The 15,185-nt window shown below is 41.1% G+C and overlaps 1 protein-coding gene across 3 annotated transcripts in view; it reads right to left on the reverse strand.

Annotated features, from left to right (window-relative positions):
* EDC3 (enhancer of mRNA decapping 3) overlaps nt 1-15,185 on the reverse strand; it is a 181,557-nt gene that overhangs the window by 85,796 nt on the left and 80,576 nt on the right. For all 3 annotated transcript variants that reach the window (XM_082252838.1, XM_082252836.1, XM_082252837.1), the window contains one exon: nt 13,423-13,767. In XM_082252838.1, the coding sequence (XP_082108964.1) occupies nt 13,423-13,767 (345 nt within the window). The remainder of the gene's footprint in view (nt 1-13,422; nt 13,768-15,185) is intronic.

Here is a 15,185-nt window from a genome sequence, read left to right on the forward strand (position 1 = left end):
TAAAATGCATATAAAGTTTACAGGTAAAAAAAAAATGAGCATTTATTTATTTATTTTGGAGCCTGAAAAGCATTGCACCAGCAATCAGCAGATCACTGGTGACATGCAGGTCTCCAGCACATGTGCCAGTGTATCTGCTTGCCTGTATATCCCGTATGGGTAAGCAGATACAATCTGAGAGGAAGCATGAATAAACTGTGGGAGTGCTGTGGTAGCCGTAAAGCCTGCCGCACCTTATAGTTTTCCATGCTCAGAGCCCTGTCACTCAATGACATGGGCAGAGGGGAGTCCCGCTCGTCCTCGTTTTTTTTTAAATTAGGACAGCTAGCAGGGATGGAAAACCCCGCTAGCTGTCACAGCTGGGATCAGGGAAGTGTGGGGGCTGGTCTGTTCATAACATGTTACACCCTGAATATAAGTGTAACATGTTATGAAAGGTGAACTTATCCTTTAAGGCTTCCAGTGTTGGGGTTTCATATTTTTCTTGTTAGAAATAAAGGAGTCTTTAATGTAAAGCAACAAAGGTTTAAATATAAAGCAAAATGGTGTATAATATAGAATTATATAAAAAAAAAAAATACTAAAGAGGCCTGCACATACCACCTTTGGTTGAAACTCCTAAACCAATACCACCTGAAACCCCAGCGATCATGCCGTGATTGGCTAGCGGGGATGTCAATCAGTGGGTCGGGCGGACCCTATGCCTGCCAGCCACCGGCAATCATCCCTGGGAGAGGCAGAAGTTCGATCTGCCTATGTAAACAAGGCAGAACGCTGTTCTGCATAGGGGACAAGATGGAGATCTTGAGTTCCTGCTAAGCAGGAACCCTAATATGTCTTCCCCCAATCAGTGCAACCCTCCCACAGTTAGTAAGCACCCCCTAGGTGCACATTTAACACTTTGATCACCCCCTGATGTTAACCCATTCCATGCCCGTGTCATTAATGCAGTACATGTTTTTTTTAGCACTGATCCCTGCATTAGTGTCACTGGTCCCCAAAAAGTGTCAAAGTCTCAGTTAGATGTCTGATTTGTTTGCCACAATCCCGCTATAAAAAAAAAAAAAAATCACTGATCATTGCCATTACTAGTAAAAAAATGTTCTTAAAAATTCCATAAAAATATTGCATCTTTTGTAGACGCCATAACGTTTGCGCAAACCAATCAATCAATATACACTTAATGGGATTTTTTTTACCAAAAATATGTAGCACAATACATATTGGCCTAAACTGATGAAAAAAATTGGATTTTTATTTTTTTTTTTTTTTACGGCAGTGCCGTATCAAAAAAAAAAAAAAAAAAAAAGAATGGCCTGGTAAATAGGGGGTAAAACTTTCTGGTCCAGAAGTGGTTAAAGGTCAATGTAAAGGCTTTGGTGGTTGTCAGCTTTAAAGTTTTGGAGGTACAGTAGTTTGCTAGCAGCACAAACATCAGTTGTTAGTTTTACTGGCATTATTTTAAATGTATTTGCCAGCTAATAAATTACCTGTAAGCAGAGGTGAAAAAAAAAACACAACAGTAAGCATCCAGTGTGGCAAAAGTCTAAAAGGCAAACATCCTAAAAGGGATACTAAAGTCTCAAATAGGTTATACTTACCGGCTTTGTGCAGTGTTTTTGTATAGAGCAGCCCCGATTCTCCCCTTATTTGGGTGCCTCGCAAATGCTCCTGGCCCCTCCCTCCTGCTGAGTGGCCCCACAGCAAACAGCTTGCTATGGGGGCACCAAAGCCGAGCTGCTGCCTCGTGTCTAAATGGACTGTGTGTCCATTTTGACACAGAGCTGTGGCTCAGCCCCGTCCCCTCTCTTTCTGCATTGGCTCACTGGCTTGACAGCAGTGGGAGTAGGCTTGTGACGGTATCAGATTTTCATGCTGCGATTAATTGATTAAGGTTTTGCCACGGTATACGGTATTATCACGGTATTCTATTATTAAATTTAAATTATTAAATTTCCACCTCACTTCAATTTAATTGCTGAATTTAGGGGCTTTGGTTCACTTATGCACATTATTATATAGTCAGTCAGTACAGACTCTGTGAACCAGGCCTAAAATAGGTCATCAAGCAGTGTCTGGCCTGGTTCACTGGTGATAACTGGTCCTGGCGCTCGGCTCCGATCCGATGGCCTGGTCATTAAGAGGGCAAATCCTTGTGGTCAAGAAGTGGTTAAACCTGAAGGAGGTGTTGTTTATAAATTACTTTACTATTGCTTTAGGCCTGGTTCACATGTATGCGGGTTGGTGGTTCACATGTATGTGGGTTGGCGGTTCACATGTATGCGGGTTGGCGGCCCACATTTGCACAGGCATAGCAGCCCATTGATTTGAACGGGCTGCTATGCCCTCATTTTCCGCAGAAAAAAGGCGCATGCAGCATTTTTTTAAAATTCAGTGGCCTTGAAATCCATCCTGCTTTTGCACCATGCGACTAACCTGCAGTTCCTGCTCTGGCAAGCTTTCTGCATTTTTTGTATACGTGGGCACGGCATTTAAAAACAGTTTGCGTGTGCAGCAACGGCAGGTAAGTCGCATGGTGCAAAAGAAGGATGGATTTCATGGCCACTGCATTTTTTTAAATTCTGCATGCACCTTTTTTCAGATGAAAACGCAGGCATAGCAGCTCAAGCCCATTCACATCAATGGGCTGCTATGCCTGTGCAAATGTGGGCCCCCAACCCGCATACATGTGAACCAGGCCTAAAGCAATAGTAAAGTCATTAATTGGTGTTTTTATCTTGATTTGCCCCTTTAAAGACCAGGCCATCGGATCAGAGCGCCAGGACCAGTCATCAACAGGTAGGCCAGACACTGCTTGATGGCTATATAATAATGTAATGTGGGCTGCTATGCGTGAGTGTGTGTGTCTCATATATATATATATATATATATATATATATATATGTATATATATATATGTATATATATTATAGCTGCACGATTCTGGCCAAAATGAGAATCATGATTTTTTAGCTTGGAATAAAGATCACGATTCTCTCACGATTCTCTGTGTAACAAAAAAAAACAATTGGGATAACTTTACTGTTATGTTTTTTTTTTTTTTATTCATTAAAGTCTATTAATTGCGTTTGAAAGACTGCTGCGCAAATACAGTGTGACATAAAATATTACAACAATCGCCATTTTTTTCTGTAGGGTCTCTGCTAAAAAAATATATAAAATGTTTGGGGGTTCTAAGTACTTTTCTAGCAAAAAAAAAACTGATTTTAACTTGCAAGCAACAAGTGTCAGAAAAAGGTCCAGTCTTTAAGAGGTTAAACTTCCTTTCTCCCTGGCAGAGGGAAGGAAAAGATACAATGTAATCATTTTTGTTTATCGTTACTGGGAGACTTTGCTGATAGGCGTTAGCTGTGTGAGTGAATGAGTCATCCAGCTCACTGAAATGTATCAATTCACAAGTCAGACCCAGGAGCAGAGAAACTCGGTATTTTAAAAATGCCACAATAACAATACCGTGGCTATGCAATACCGCGATATATCGAATTACTGAAAACCGGCATATGTCTAAGTGGGAGCCAACGGTGCCCGCTGCTGTGTCTCAGACAATCAAGAGGGAGAGTCCTGGATAGCCGATTGTCTCATGCAACATCGCTGGATCGAGATGGGCTCAGGGGGGCTGCTGCACACTGAAGGTTTTTTATCCTAATGAATAGAATGCAATAAGATAAAAAAAACTTCTGCCTTTACAATCACTTTCAAACACAACTACATATATAGGAGCTGTCTAACCCTCCAAAGATTTTTTTTTTTTTTTTGTTGTGTGGTCCTTAGATCTACACAATCCTGCCACACAGCATGCCCAGCCTGATGACCCGACTATTCACATTGGACATAAACATGCATTTTTTCTATACACTAATGCACATTGTGCTAAGGCAGCCGATTCATTCTGAATGGGTCCTTGACAAGTCAAAACACATGAATTAATCTGCTTTTGGGCAATTTAGACCACCAACAAACAGGGGTTTCCTTACTAAAACTGGAGAGTGAAAAATCTGGTGCAGCTCTGCATAGAAACCAATCAGCTTCCAGTCTTTTCTTTTTTTTGACAAAGCTTAATTGAACAAGCTAAACTTAGAAGCCAACTGGCTACCATGCACAGACTTTGCACTCTCCACTCGTTTAGTAAATTAACCCCCCAGTATTCACATCTAAATGATATGGGATACTCAAGCAAATCTTAAGTATTCCTGCAACATGAGTGAAAAGTGCAAAAGAGTTGCTACCTCTAAGTGACAAATTGTCACCTTAAACTATATGTGCCATAAAGTGAATAATTACAAAGACAGTTGGTAAATTAAAATAGTGCACATATAAATAAATAAATAATTTTCCACTTGTGAGCGGAAACTTACTTGTGCTGAGTATAAAAACCAACGTGAGAAGGTGCTCTTGTGCAAAAGTCAAATGAATAAATAAATAAATAAGCAAGCGCTAGTGAGAAATAGTGATGAAATTTTATTCCAAATATAAATAAATACAGTGCAGAAAAAATGTATTAATTCGGTGTAGAAAAATTAATTGTGCCACTGGAAATTGATGAACCAGTGTAAAATTATTATTTAAAGAGAATTCTTGAAAAGTGCCAGCAAAACAAGTGAAAAAAGAAATTCCCACTGTGTAGAAAAAAATGTTGCATTAACCACTTAAGCCCCGGAGGATTTGGCTGCTAAAGGACCAGGGGTTTTTTTGCGATTTTTTACTGCGTGACTTTAACGGACAATTGCGCGGTCGTGCGACGCTGTACCTAAACGAATTTGGCGTCCTTTTTTTCCCACAAACAGAGCTTTCTTTTGGTGGTATTTGATCACCTGTGCGATTTTTTGATCACGCGCTATAAACAAAAAAAGAGCGTAAATTTTGCAAAAATAACAATATTTTTCACATTTTTTTATATGAAATTCCCCAAAAAAAAAAGTAAAAATCAAAATTTTTTAACATTTTTCGGCCAATTTGTTTTATGCTACCTATGTTTGGTAAAAAAAATCGCAAAAAGCGTATTTTGATTGGTTTGCGCAAAAGTTATCGCGTTTACTAACAAAGAGAAAGATTTTTGTCATTTTTGGTGTTTTTTTTTTTAACGCGTAATGGCGGCGATCTGCGATTTTTTTTTCGGTACTGCGACATTGCGGCGGACAGATCGGACCCTTGACTGACATTTTTGACACTTTTGGGGTTACCAGTGACATTACTGCAGTAATCAGTGCTATACATATGCACTGTTACTGCAAAAATGACACTGGCAGGGAAGGGGTTAACTTTATTGGGAAGGGAGGGGTTAAGTGTGTCCTAGGGGCGTGCTTTCTACTGTGTAGGGACATTGCTATTGGTGTAAAAGCAAAGATCAACCGTTCTACATAGTAGAACGGTCAGATCTTTACTTTTACACAGGGAGAACTGACAGGCAGCTTGTTTACACAAGCTGCTCTGTCTTTCTCCCTTCACAGGAGCGATCGTAGTGTGGCCGGCGGACATCGAGTCCGCCGGTCACACGCACTGACTTGCCTGTGAACGAGCCGCGGCGGGCGCGCGCCTCGGCGGGCGCGCGCCCGCTCGCTATAGGCTCGCAAGTCAGTGACAGGCGAGTGACGTACCGATACGTCACTCTGCCTGGCCGGGGCTGACCGCCGCAGTATATAGTCGTGCGGCGGTCGGCAACCGGTTAACTAGTGCGGCCACTAGATGTCGCAACCAATATACAACCTGTTTTGGTAGTTTTCACTTGAATGAGGTAGGCACAATTGTAGAGGTTCCTTCTCTTCGGGGAGCAGGCACACGCAGCCGCTCCAGCAGACGTCCTCTGATGAAACGCGTAGGGCGGGTCCATTGCGTCATAACGTCACTTCCGGCTCTCAAGCATCTGACCGTGGAACGCGGAAGCTTCCCGGGAGACCGAACTGATCACTAACCGCCTACACCGTGAGTGTATCTTTGCTCGCTATTCTATTAGCATTTATTTACTGCTCAAATGGGGTTCCCTTTCTCTTGCATTCTATGATATCGATTGGCGTGTGCCTGCTCGCCGAAGAGAAGGAACCTCTACAATTGTGCCTACCTCATTCAAGTGAAAACTACCAAAACAGGTTGTATATCGGTTGCGACATCTAGTGGCCGCACTAGTTAATGCAACATTTTTTTCTACACAGTGGGAATTTTTTTTCACTTGTTTTGCTGGCACTTTTCAAGAATTCTCTTAAATAATAATTTTACACTGGTTCATCAATTACCAGTGGCACAATTAATTTTTCTACACCGAATTAATTTTTTCTGCACTGTATTTATTTATATTTGGAATAAAATTTCATCACTATTTCTCACTAGCACTTATTTATTTATTAATTTGACTTTTGCACAAGAGCACCTTCTCACATTGGTTTTTATACTCAGCACAAGTAAGTTTCCGCTCACAAGTGGAAAATTATTTATTTATTTATATGTGCACTATTTTAATTTACCAACTGTCTTTGTAATTATTCACTTTATGGCACATATAGTTTAAGGTGACAATTTGTCACTTCGAGGTAGTGCCGGGGCAACTCTTTTGCACTTTTCACTTAATTTAACCCCACGGGGTTTTGTTGCTGGCAGCTTACACCTGTTTAATACACGTTATTCACACACTTCCATAGCGCTGGTCACTCTTGCCTTTTTACCGTTTCCTGCAACAGGTCTAGTCTTTACCTACACCTGTAGCAGGTTCCCAGACTTCAACAATTTCTGCTCTTAACCACTTGCCAACCGCAAGTACATTTACTGCGGCAGTCAGCCCCTCCTGGGCAAAGCAGGGTAGTACTACGTCGCTCGCCCAGGAGCCTTGTAGGGGGCGAGCACGCGCCGCCTGAGGCGCACTCCAGCCCCCGCACGTTCACGGCCATCCCTGCGCAAGTGACCGGCAGCTCCGATGTCCGCCGGTCACCGGCGATCTCCCGCTGGAGAGGGAGAAAGGCAGGCGGCCGATGTAAACAAAGCCACCTGTCATTTTCCCTGGTGTAACTGCAGAGACTATACGATCCTGCTATGTAGGATCGTATGTCTCTGTGGTTACATCAAAAGCCACGCCCGCTTGACAGTTAGAAGCACGCCCCTAGGGACACACTTAACCCCTGGATCTCTAATAAAGTTAACCCCTTCCCTGCCAGTGTCATTTTTACAGTAACAGCACTGATTACTGTAGTAATGTCACTGGTACCCCCAAAAATGTTAGTCAGGGGTCCGATCTGTCCGCTGCAATGTCGCAGTCCCGCAAAAAATCGCAGATCGCCGCCATTACTAGTTAAAAAAAAAAACAAACAATAAAAATGATATAAATCTTTCCCTTAGTAAAAGCGATAACTTTTGCGCAAACCAATCAAAATACGCTTATTGCGATTTTTTTTACCAAAAATATGTAGCAGAAAACAAATTGGCCTACGATGTTAAAAAATTTTGATTTTTACATTTTTTGGGGGGGGAATTTCATAAAAAAAAAAAAGTGAAAAAGTTATTTTTTCAAAATTGACGCTCTTTTTTTGTTTATAGCGCAAAAAATAAAAATTGCACAGGTGATCAAATACCACCAAAAGAAAGCCCTTTTGTGGGTAAAAAAGGATGTCAATTTCATTTGGGTACAGCGTCGCAGGAACACGCATTTGTCCTTTAAAGTCACGCAGTGCCGAATCGCAAAATAGGCCCTGGTCTTGGAGCAGCCAAATCCTTCGGGGCTTAAGTGGTTAAAAGGATACGTTCATCTTTGGCAACATCGGACATTAGAGCTGCATGATTCTGGATAAAATGAGAATCACGATTTTTTGGCTTGGAGTAAAGATCACGATTCTCTCACAATTCAAGGCGCTACAGCATCTTTTATATTAAAAGATTTTAAGATTTAAGATTTTAAGATTAAAAGATATTTTATATTTAAAAGAATTGGGCTATCTTTACTATAGATTTTTTAAAATTCATTAAAAGTATTTTTTTCTTAAAAAAAAATGCTTTTGAAAGACTTTAGCGCAAACACAGTGCGACATAAAAGATTGCAACTATTGTCATTTTATTCTTTAGGGTCTCTGTTAAAAATAAATATATATATATATATATATATATATATATATGTATATGTATGTATGTATATACAGTGGGTACGGAAAGTATTCAGACCCCCTTACATTTTTCACTCTTTGTTATATTGCAGCCATTTGCTAAAATCATTTACGTTCATTCTTCTTCCTCAAGAATGTACACATAGCACCCCATACTGACAGAAAAACACAGAATTGTTGACATTGTTGCAGATTTATTAAAAAAGAAAAACTGAAATATCACATGGTCCTAAGTATTCAGACCCTTTGCTCAGTATTTAGTAGACGCCCCCTTTTGATCTAATACAGCCAGGAGTCTTTTTGGGAAAGATGCAACAAGTCTTTCACACCTGGATTTGGGGATCCTCTGCCATTCCTCCTTGCAGATCCTCTCCAGTTCTGTCAGGTTGGATGGTAAACGTTGGTGGACAGCCATTTTTAGGTCTCTCCAGAGATGCTCAATTGGGTTTAAGTCAGGGCTCTGTCTGGGCCATTCAAGAACAGTCACGGAGTTGTTGTGAAGCCACTCCTTCGTTATTTTAGCTGTGTGCTTAGGGTCATTGTCTTGTTGGATGGTAAACCTTCGGCCCAGTCTGAGGTCCAGAGCACTCTGGAGAAGGTTTTTGTCCAGGATATCCCTGTACTTGGCCGCATTCATCTTTCCCTCGATTGCAACCAGTCGTCCTGTCCCTGCAGCTGAAAAACACCCCCACAGCATGATGCTGCCACCACCATGCTTCACTGTTGGGACTGTATTGGACAGGTGATGAGAAGTGCCTGGTTTTCTCCACACATACCGCTTAGAATTAAGGCCAAAAAGTTCTATTTTGGTCTCATCAGACCAGAGAATCTTATTTCTCAACATCTTGGAGTCCTTCAGGTGTTTTTTTAGCAAACTCCATGCGGGCTTTCATGTGTCTTACACTGAGGAGAGGCTTCCGTCGGGCCACTCTGCCATAAAGCCCCGACTGGTGGAGGGCTGCAGTGATGGTTGACTTTCTACAACTTTCTCCCATCTCCTGACTGCATCTCTGGAGCTCAGCCACAGTGATCTTTGGGTTATTCTTTACCTCTCTCACCAAGGCTCTTCTCCCCCAATAGCTCAGTTTGGCCGGACGGCCAGCTCTAGGAAGGGTTCTGGTCGTCCCAAACATCTTCCATTTGAGGATTATGGAGGCCACCGTGCTCTTAGGAACCTTAAGTGCAGCAGAAATCTTTTTGTAACCTTGGCCAGATCTGTGCCTTGCCACAATTCTGTCTCTGAGCTCTTCAGGCAGTTCCTTTGACCTCATGATTCTCATTTGCTCTGACATGCATTGTGATCTGGAAGGTCTTATATAGACAGGTGTGTGGCTTTCCTAATCAAGTCCAATCAGTATAATCAAACACAGCTGGACTCAAATGAAGGTGTAGAACCATCTCAAGGATGATCAGAAGAAATGGAAAGCACCTGAGTTAAATATATGAGTGTCACAGCAAAGGGTCTGAATACTTAGGACCATGTGATATTTCAGTTTTTCTTTTTTAATAAATCTGCAACAATGTCAACAATTCTGTGTTTTTCTGTCAGTATGGGGTGCTATGTGTACATTCATGAGGAAGAAGAATGAACTTAAATGATTTTAGCAAATGGCTGCAATATAACAAAGAGTGAAAAATTTAAGGGGGTCTGAATACTTTCCGTACCCACTGTGTATATATATATATATATATATATATATATAATGTTTGGGGGATCTAAGTAATTTTCTACAAATACAGATTTTAACTTGTAAGCAACAAGTGTCAGGAAAAGGCTAAATCTTTAAGAGGTTAAACTGCCCTCCTTTATAGACGGATGTTCATTCATTTGAGCTAAAAATAACAAAACTATACATTGTAAAACATTGTTTTTATAGTTATCTAGCAGCCTTAACCACTTAAGCCCCGGAGGATTTGGCTGCTAAAGGACCAGGGTTTTTTTTGCGATTTTTTACTGCGTGACTTTAACGGACAATTGCGCGGTCGTGCGACGCTGTACCTAAACGAATTTGACGTCCTTTTTTTCCCACAAACAGAGCTTTCTTTTGGTGGTATTTGATCACCTGTGCGATTTTTTGATCACGCGCTATAAACAAAAAAAGAGCGTAAATTTTGCAAAAATAACAATATTTTTCACATTTTTTTATATGAAATTCCCCAAAAAAAAAAGTAAAAATCAAAATTTAACATTTTTCGGCCAATTTGTTTTATGCTACCTATGTTTGGTAAAAAAAAAAAAAAAATCGCAAAAAGCGTATTTTGATTGGTTTGCGCAAAAGTTATCGCGTTTACTAACAAAGGGAAAGATTTTTGTCATTTTTGGTGTTTTTTTTTTTTTAACGCGTAATGGTGGCGATCTGCGATTTTTTTTTCGGTACTGCGACATTGCGGCGGACAGATCGGACCCTTGACTGACATTTTTGACACTTTTGGGGGTACCAGTGACATTACTGCAGTAATCAGTGCTATACATATGCACTGTTACTGCAAAAATGACACCGGCAGGGAAGGGGTTAACTTTATTGGACAGGGAGGGGTTAAGTGTGTCCTAGGGGCGTGATTCTAACTGTGTAGGGACATTCCTATTGGTGTAAAAGCAAAGATCAACCGTTCTACATAGAACGGACAGATCTTCACTTTTACACAGGGAGAACTGACAGGCAGCTTGTTTACACAAGCTGCTCTGTCTTTCTCCCTTCACAGGAGCGATCGCAGTGTGACTGGCGGACATCAAGTCCGCCGGTCACACGCACTGACTTGTCTGTGAACGAGCCGCGGCCGGCGCGCGCATCGGCGGGCGCGCGCCCGCCCGCGATAGGCTCGCAAGTCAGTGACAGGCGAGTGACGTACCGATACGTCACTCTGCCTGGCCGGGGCTGACCGCCGCAGTATATAGTCGTGCGGCGGTCGGCAACCGGTTAATGTTGAGGCTCTTTTTTTTTTTTTTTTTTTTAATTATTTTTTATTTGACAGTTGTGAGTGACCAGAGAACAACTTTGTAAGGCCCTGTTCACACCTGAGCGTATTTCAGCTCATAAAACTCTCATCTCTGAAGTTTCAAAATGCCCAACAAGCAAAATCCTATTCATTTCAATGGCCCCTGAGCACATCTGAGCATCTTGTCATCTGAAGCAAAACGCCTGAAGCTCAAAAAAAGTACATGAGCCTTTTTTTTTTTTGGCAGATAAGCGTTTTTGTTCGCTGTCAATGCCTGCCTCCAAACATCCAAAAAAAAAAGCCTCTGTAATGGTGTCATGCGCTGGGACCCCATTTTGTTATCACGGGCGTCCATGTTGTCCAGTGACACAGGCGACCATTTCGTTTAAAGCTGTAGAAAGCCGATGTGTACACAGAGCTATTTTCCTTCCCGCCCCCCCTCTCTCCTCAAACTAATTACCCCCTGGGTCCCTTTTGCATTAGTATGCAAGGCTTCAAACAACTCTTATCTAAGCAGCAGATAGACCTCCTAGCCGATATGTCTCTTCCTGGCCAGAAGCTATGTCGTAATCTGAACAAAGCCATATGGCTAATGGGTCGTATAACAGAGCATTCAAGAGCTCCGTTATTTGGACACAGTTACACACAAATTCATAACTTTTTACCTGAACATGACACATTGACAAAAAGTATATATTTGAATGCCACATAAAATACCGATCGAATTAAGATCAAACATGATCACATTCGCCCATAGGGAAGACAAGCTAGCAGTAAGATGCCTTACGGGTCAGAAGTTATTACGAGATAACCTGTGTTTGGTGTCCATAGATGTGAAATTCACTGCCGTACAATAAAATATCAGTTTCAAGAATGTAACCATTACATATTTCGAGATATGAATTCTGTTAGTAATCTGTCTTAAGCAGGAGGCATCTTAGCATTTTGCTAAGCTTCCGAGGCCGCCCATGGCCCCAGTGTTTATTGGTCAAGTACTTCTGGTGACACCCCCCTGGGGGTCAGAGAAAAGGAGAGAAGCTGATAGAGCTGGCAGTTCTCAATTTTAACATCAAGCCGTAACATCGCTTAAGGAAGGACCGATCACACATGTTCAGCTTCTGAAACTAAGATAATACCAGGACTTTTGAATGCAAGTATTTCATTTCTAATTCTTTATCTATTCTTCTAAATTGCTGAATTGTGTCTCTGTTTCTTTGTAACCCATTTTTCTGTAAATATTTTTATTTGCACCAATTTTAACCTTTTTATAATTAAACCTTATTTTGAAAAGTGTTAATTTTGTTTATAAGCTCTTAAAACGCATGCTGACCAAAAGAACCTGTCCCCTGAAGAGTGCTACTGTTTAGGATAAATCCTCCGGGCATTCCTGTCTGCAGTGACAGAACGTGTTACGGATGATTATTCTTAAGTCATAATTGGTATTTCTAAAATTACGAGCGTCCGCTGGGCTCAAACGTAGCGGTGGTGGCAGAGAAAGGGTTAATTGTTTAATTAGCCCGGAGACAATCGCTCTCAGTCTGCTGGCATCTAGATTGTGGTTCCGCAAGCTGGAAAAATCTTTGTGCCGGGCGCAGCTGAGAGTGGCATTGTTACGCAAGTGATGGTAGGGTGTGAGATTGCCTGGTCCTTGGTCACGAGTTGGATGAGAAGGCCAGGGGTCTGATACCCGCCGCCGTCACAGCCTGAAAAAAGCCAGAAAACAAATCGCCTGAAAACTATAGCAGAAAGTAAAATATGCTTTTTTTTTTTTTCAAAATTGTGGTTCTTTGGTTTATAGCGCAAAAAATAAAAAACCACAGGTGATCAAATGCCACCAGAAGAAATCTATATTTGTGTGGAAAAAAATAAATCAATTAATTTGGGTACAGCATCGCAAAACCACGCAATTGTGAGTTAAAGCAACAAAGTGTGTATCGCAAAAAATGGCCTGGTCAGGAAGGGGGGTAAAACCTTGGGGAGCTGAAGTGGCAAAAACAGTGTGATGCTTCGCCCACACATTCAGGTCATTCATTAACAGCAGATGGCTTGTAGTTCTCAATGAACTGTGAGGACACTAGAATGATCTACTAACCATGGGTGCAATGCTTTCCTGTTGAAAAAAAAATAATAAATGCACATTTTTCTATTTCTTCAGAAATATGTGCATACATTTTTGCAAAAGGTGAACTTAACTTTTAAGTCTGTAGTGTCTGACATTTTTACATATAACAATTCTACAAGCTGCCCCTTGCCAATTTCAAAGCCAATACACCTTGTAACTTGACAATTATTGATACAGAATATATTTTATGTTGCAGAAACTCAGTTTAAAGCATTCAATGCTGAAGGAGACTAGTATACATATACTAGTATTCAGTTCGCTTACCTGTACAGTATTCCATTCCACCAGGATGTGGTACAACAATCCTTCTATATACAATTGGCTCAGCCTCTAGTATGTTCTCATCATGTCTGTAATTTGGGGGTCTTTCACTAGGTGTACCTCGTGACCTAGCTCCTCCTCCACCTCCTCGCCTTTCATGGGTGTCTATCTCCTCAAATACAGCTGCTTTATCAAAAAGAGCAAGGTTCCCCTCAAAATCAAAATCTGTGTCTGGAATTTCATCCAACTCTTCTCCAAAACATTCATCATCTCTAGCTTTAAACTGCCCATTCTTGGGTCCATTCTTCTTGGGGGTCACCTGGTTTGGATAGCGGCTGCTTGAAGACCCTGTATAAAAGGAAAAAAGGCAGCACATAATTACATTCTACAACATGGCATTAAAAGAGGACAGGCAAAATTTGCCATGATGACCTAAAAGACATTTTAGTGGATGGCTATGATACCAAATAAACAGAGAAGAGGATTTGGCAGTCACAGTGTTTGAGGGGAGCATTTATTAAAAAAAAAAAAAAAAACGTATAAAAACAGTTTCTGTGAGAGTCTGAAATTAGCACGGAATGGCCTTAACCACTTCAGCTCTGGAAGGTTTTACCCCCTTAATGACCAGGCCATTTTTTTGCGATTCGGCACTGTGTTACTTTAACAAAAAATTGCGCGGTCGTGCAACGCTGTACCCAAATAAAATTGATGGACTTTTTTTCCCCCACAAATAGAGCTTTCTTTTGGTGGTATTTAATCACCTGTGCGGTATTAGATTGTGTGCTATAAACAAAAAAAAAGAGTGACAATTATGAAAAAAAACGCCATATTTTTTACTTTCTGCTATAAAACATTCCCAATAAAAAAAAATTTAAAAAAAATCTAATTTTTTTTTTATTAGTTTAGGCCAATTTGTATTCTGCTACATATTTTTGGTAAATAAAATCCCAAAAAGCGTATTTTAATTGGTTTGCGCAAAAGTTATAGCGTTTACAAACTACAGGATAGATTTTTGGAATTATTTATTTTTTTGTTTTTATTAGTAATGGCGGCGTTCAGAGTTTTTTAGCGGCACTGCGACATTGCGGCGGACAGATCGGGCCCCTGACATTTTGACACTTTTTGGAGACCAGTGACATTAACACAGTAATCAGTGCTAAGGGAAGGGGTTAACACTGGGGGTGATCAAAGGGTTTAATGTATGCTAACTGTGCTTACTAACTGTGTATGGGAATGGTTCTGTGACAGGCACAGAGAGATTGAAGTTTCAGCTTAGCTGAAACTCCAGATCTCTCCCTGCCTGTCTCACAGAAGACTCGCATGCATTGTTTACATAAGCAGATGGGTCTTCTGTCAGTTTATCCGACGATCGCGGGAGGAAGGCGGCTAAACACAGAAAAGGCGGCTAAACACAGCGGGAGTGCGGCTCCGGCGGCACCCGCGGACACCTCGTGCATGAAATCACATAGTACTACGTGATTTTGCGCAGCCGAGCCATCCTGCCACAATAATACTACGGTGGGCGGTCAACAAGGGGTTAAGATGCTTATTTAAAGGGCTTGAAAGTATATCTGCTTACACATTGTGCTCAGTTCTCGAAGCTCTTCACACATACAGTATCTCACAAAATGGAGTACATCCCTCACATTTTTGTAAATATATTATATCTTTTCAAGTGACAACACTGAAGAAATGACACTTTGCTACAATGTAAGGTAGTGAGTGTACAGCTTGTATAACAGTGTAAATTTGCTGTCCCCTCAAAA

The sequence above is a fragment of the Pelophylax lessonae genome (genome assembly GCF_965119305.1).
Source record: "Pelophylax lessonae genome assembly, chromosome: 4".
NCBI classification, from domain to species: Eukaryota; Metazoa; Chordata; class Amphibia; order Anura; family Ranidae; genus Pelophylax; species Pelophylax lessonae.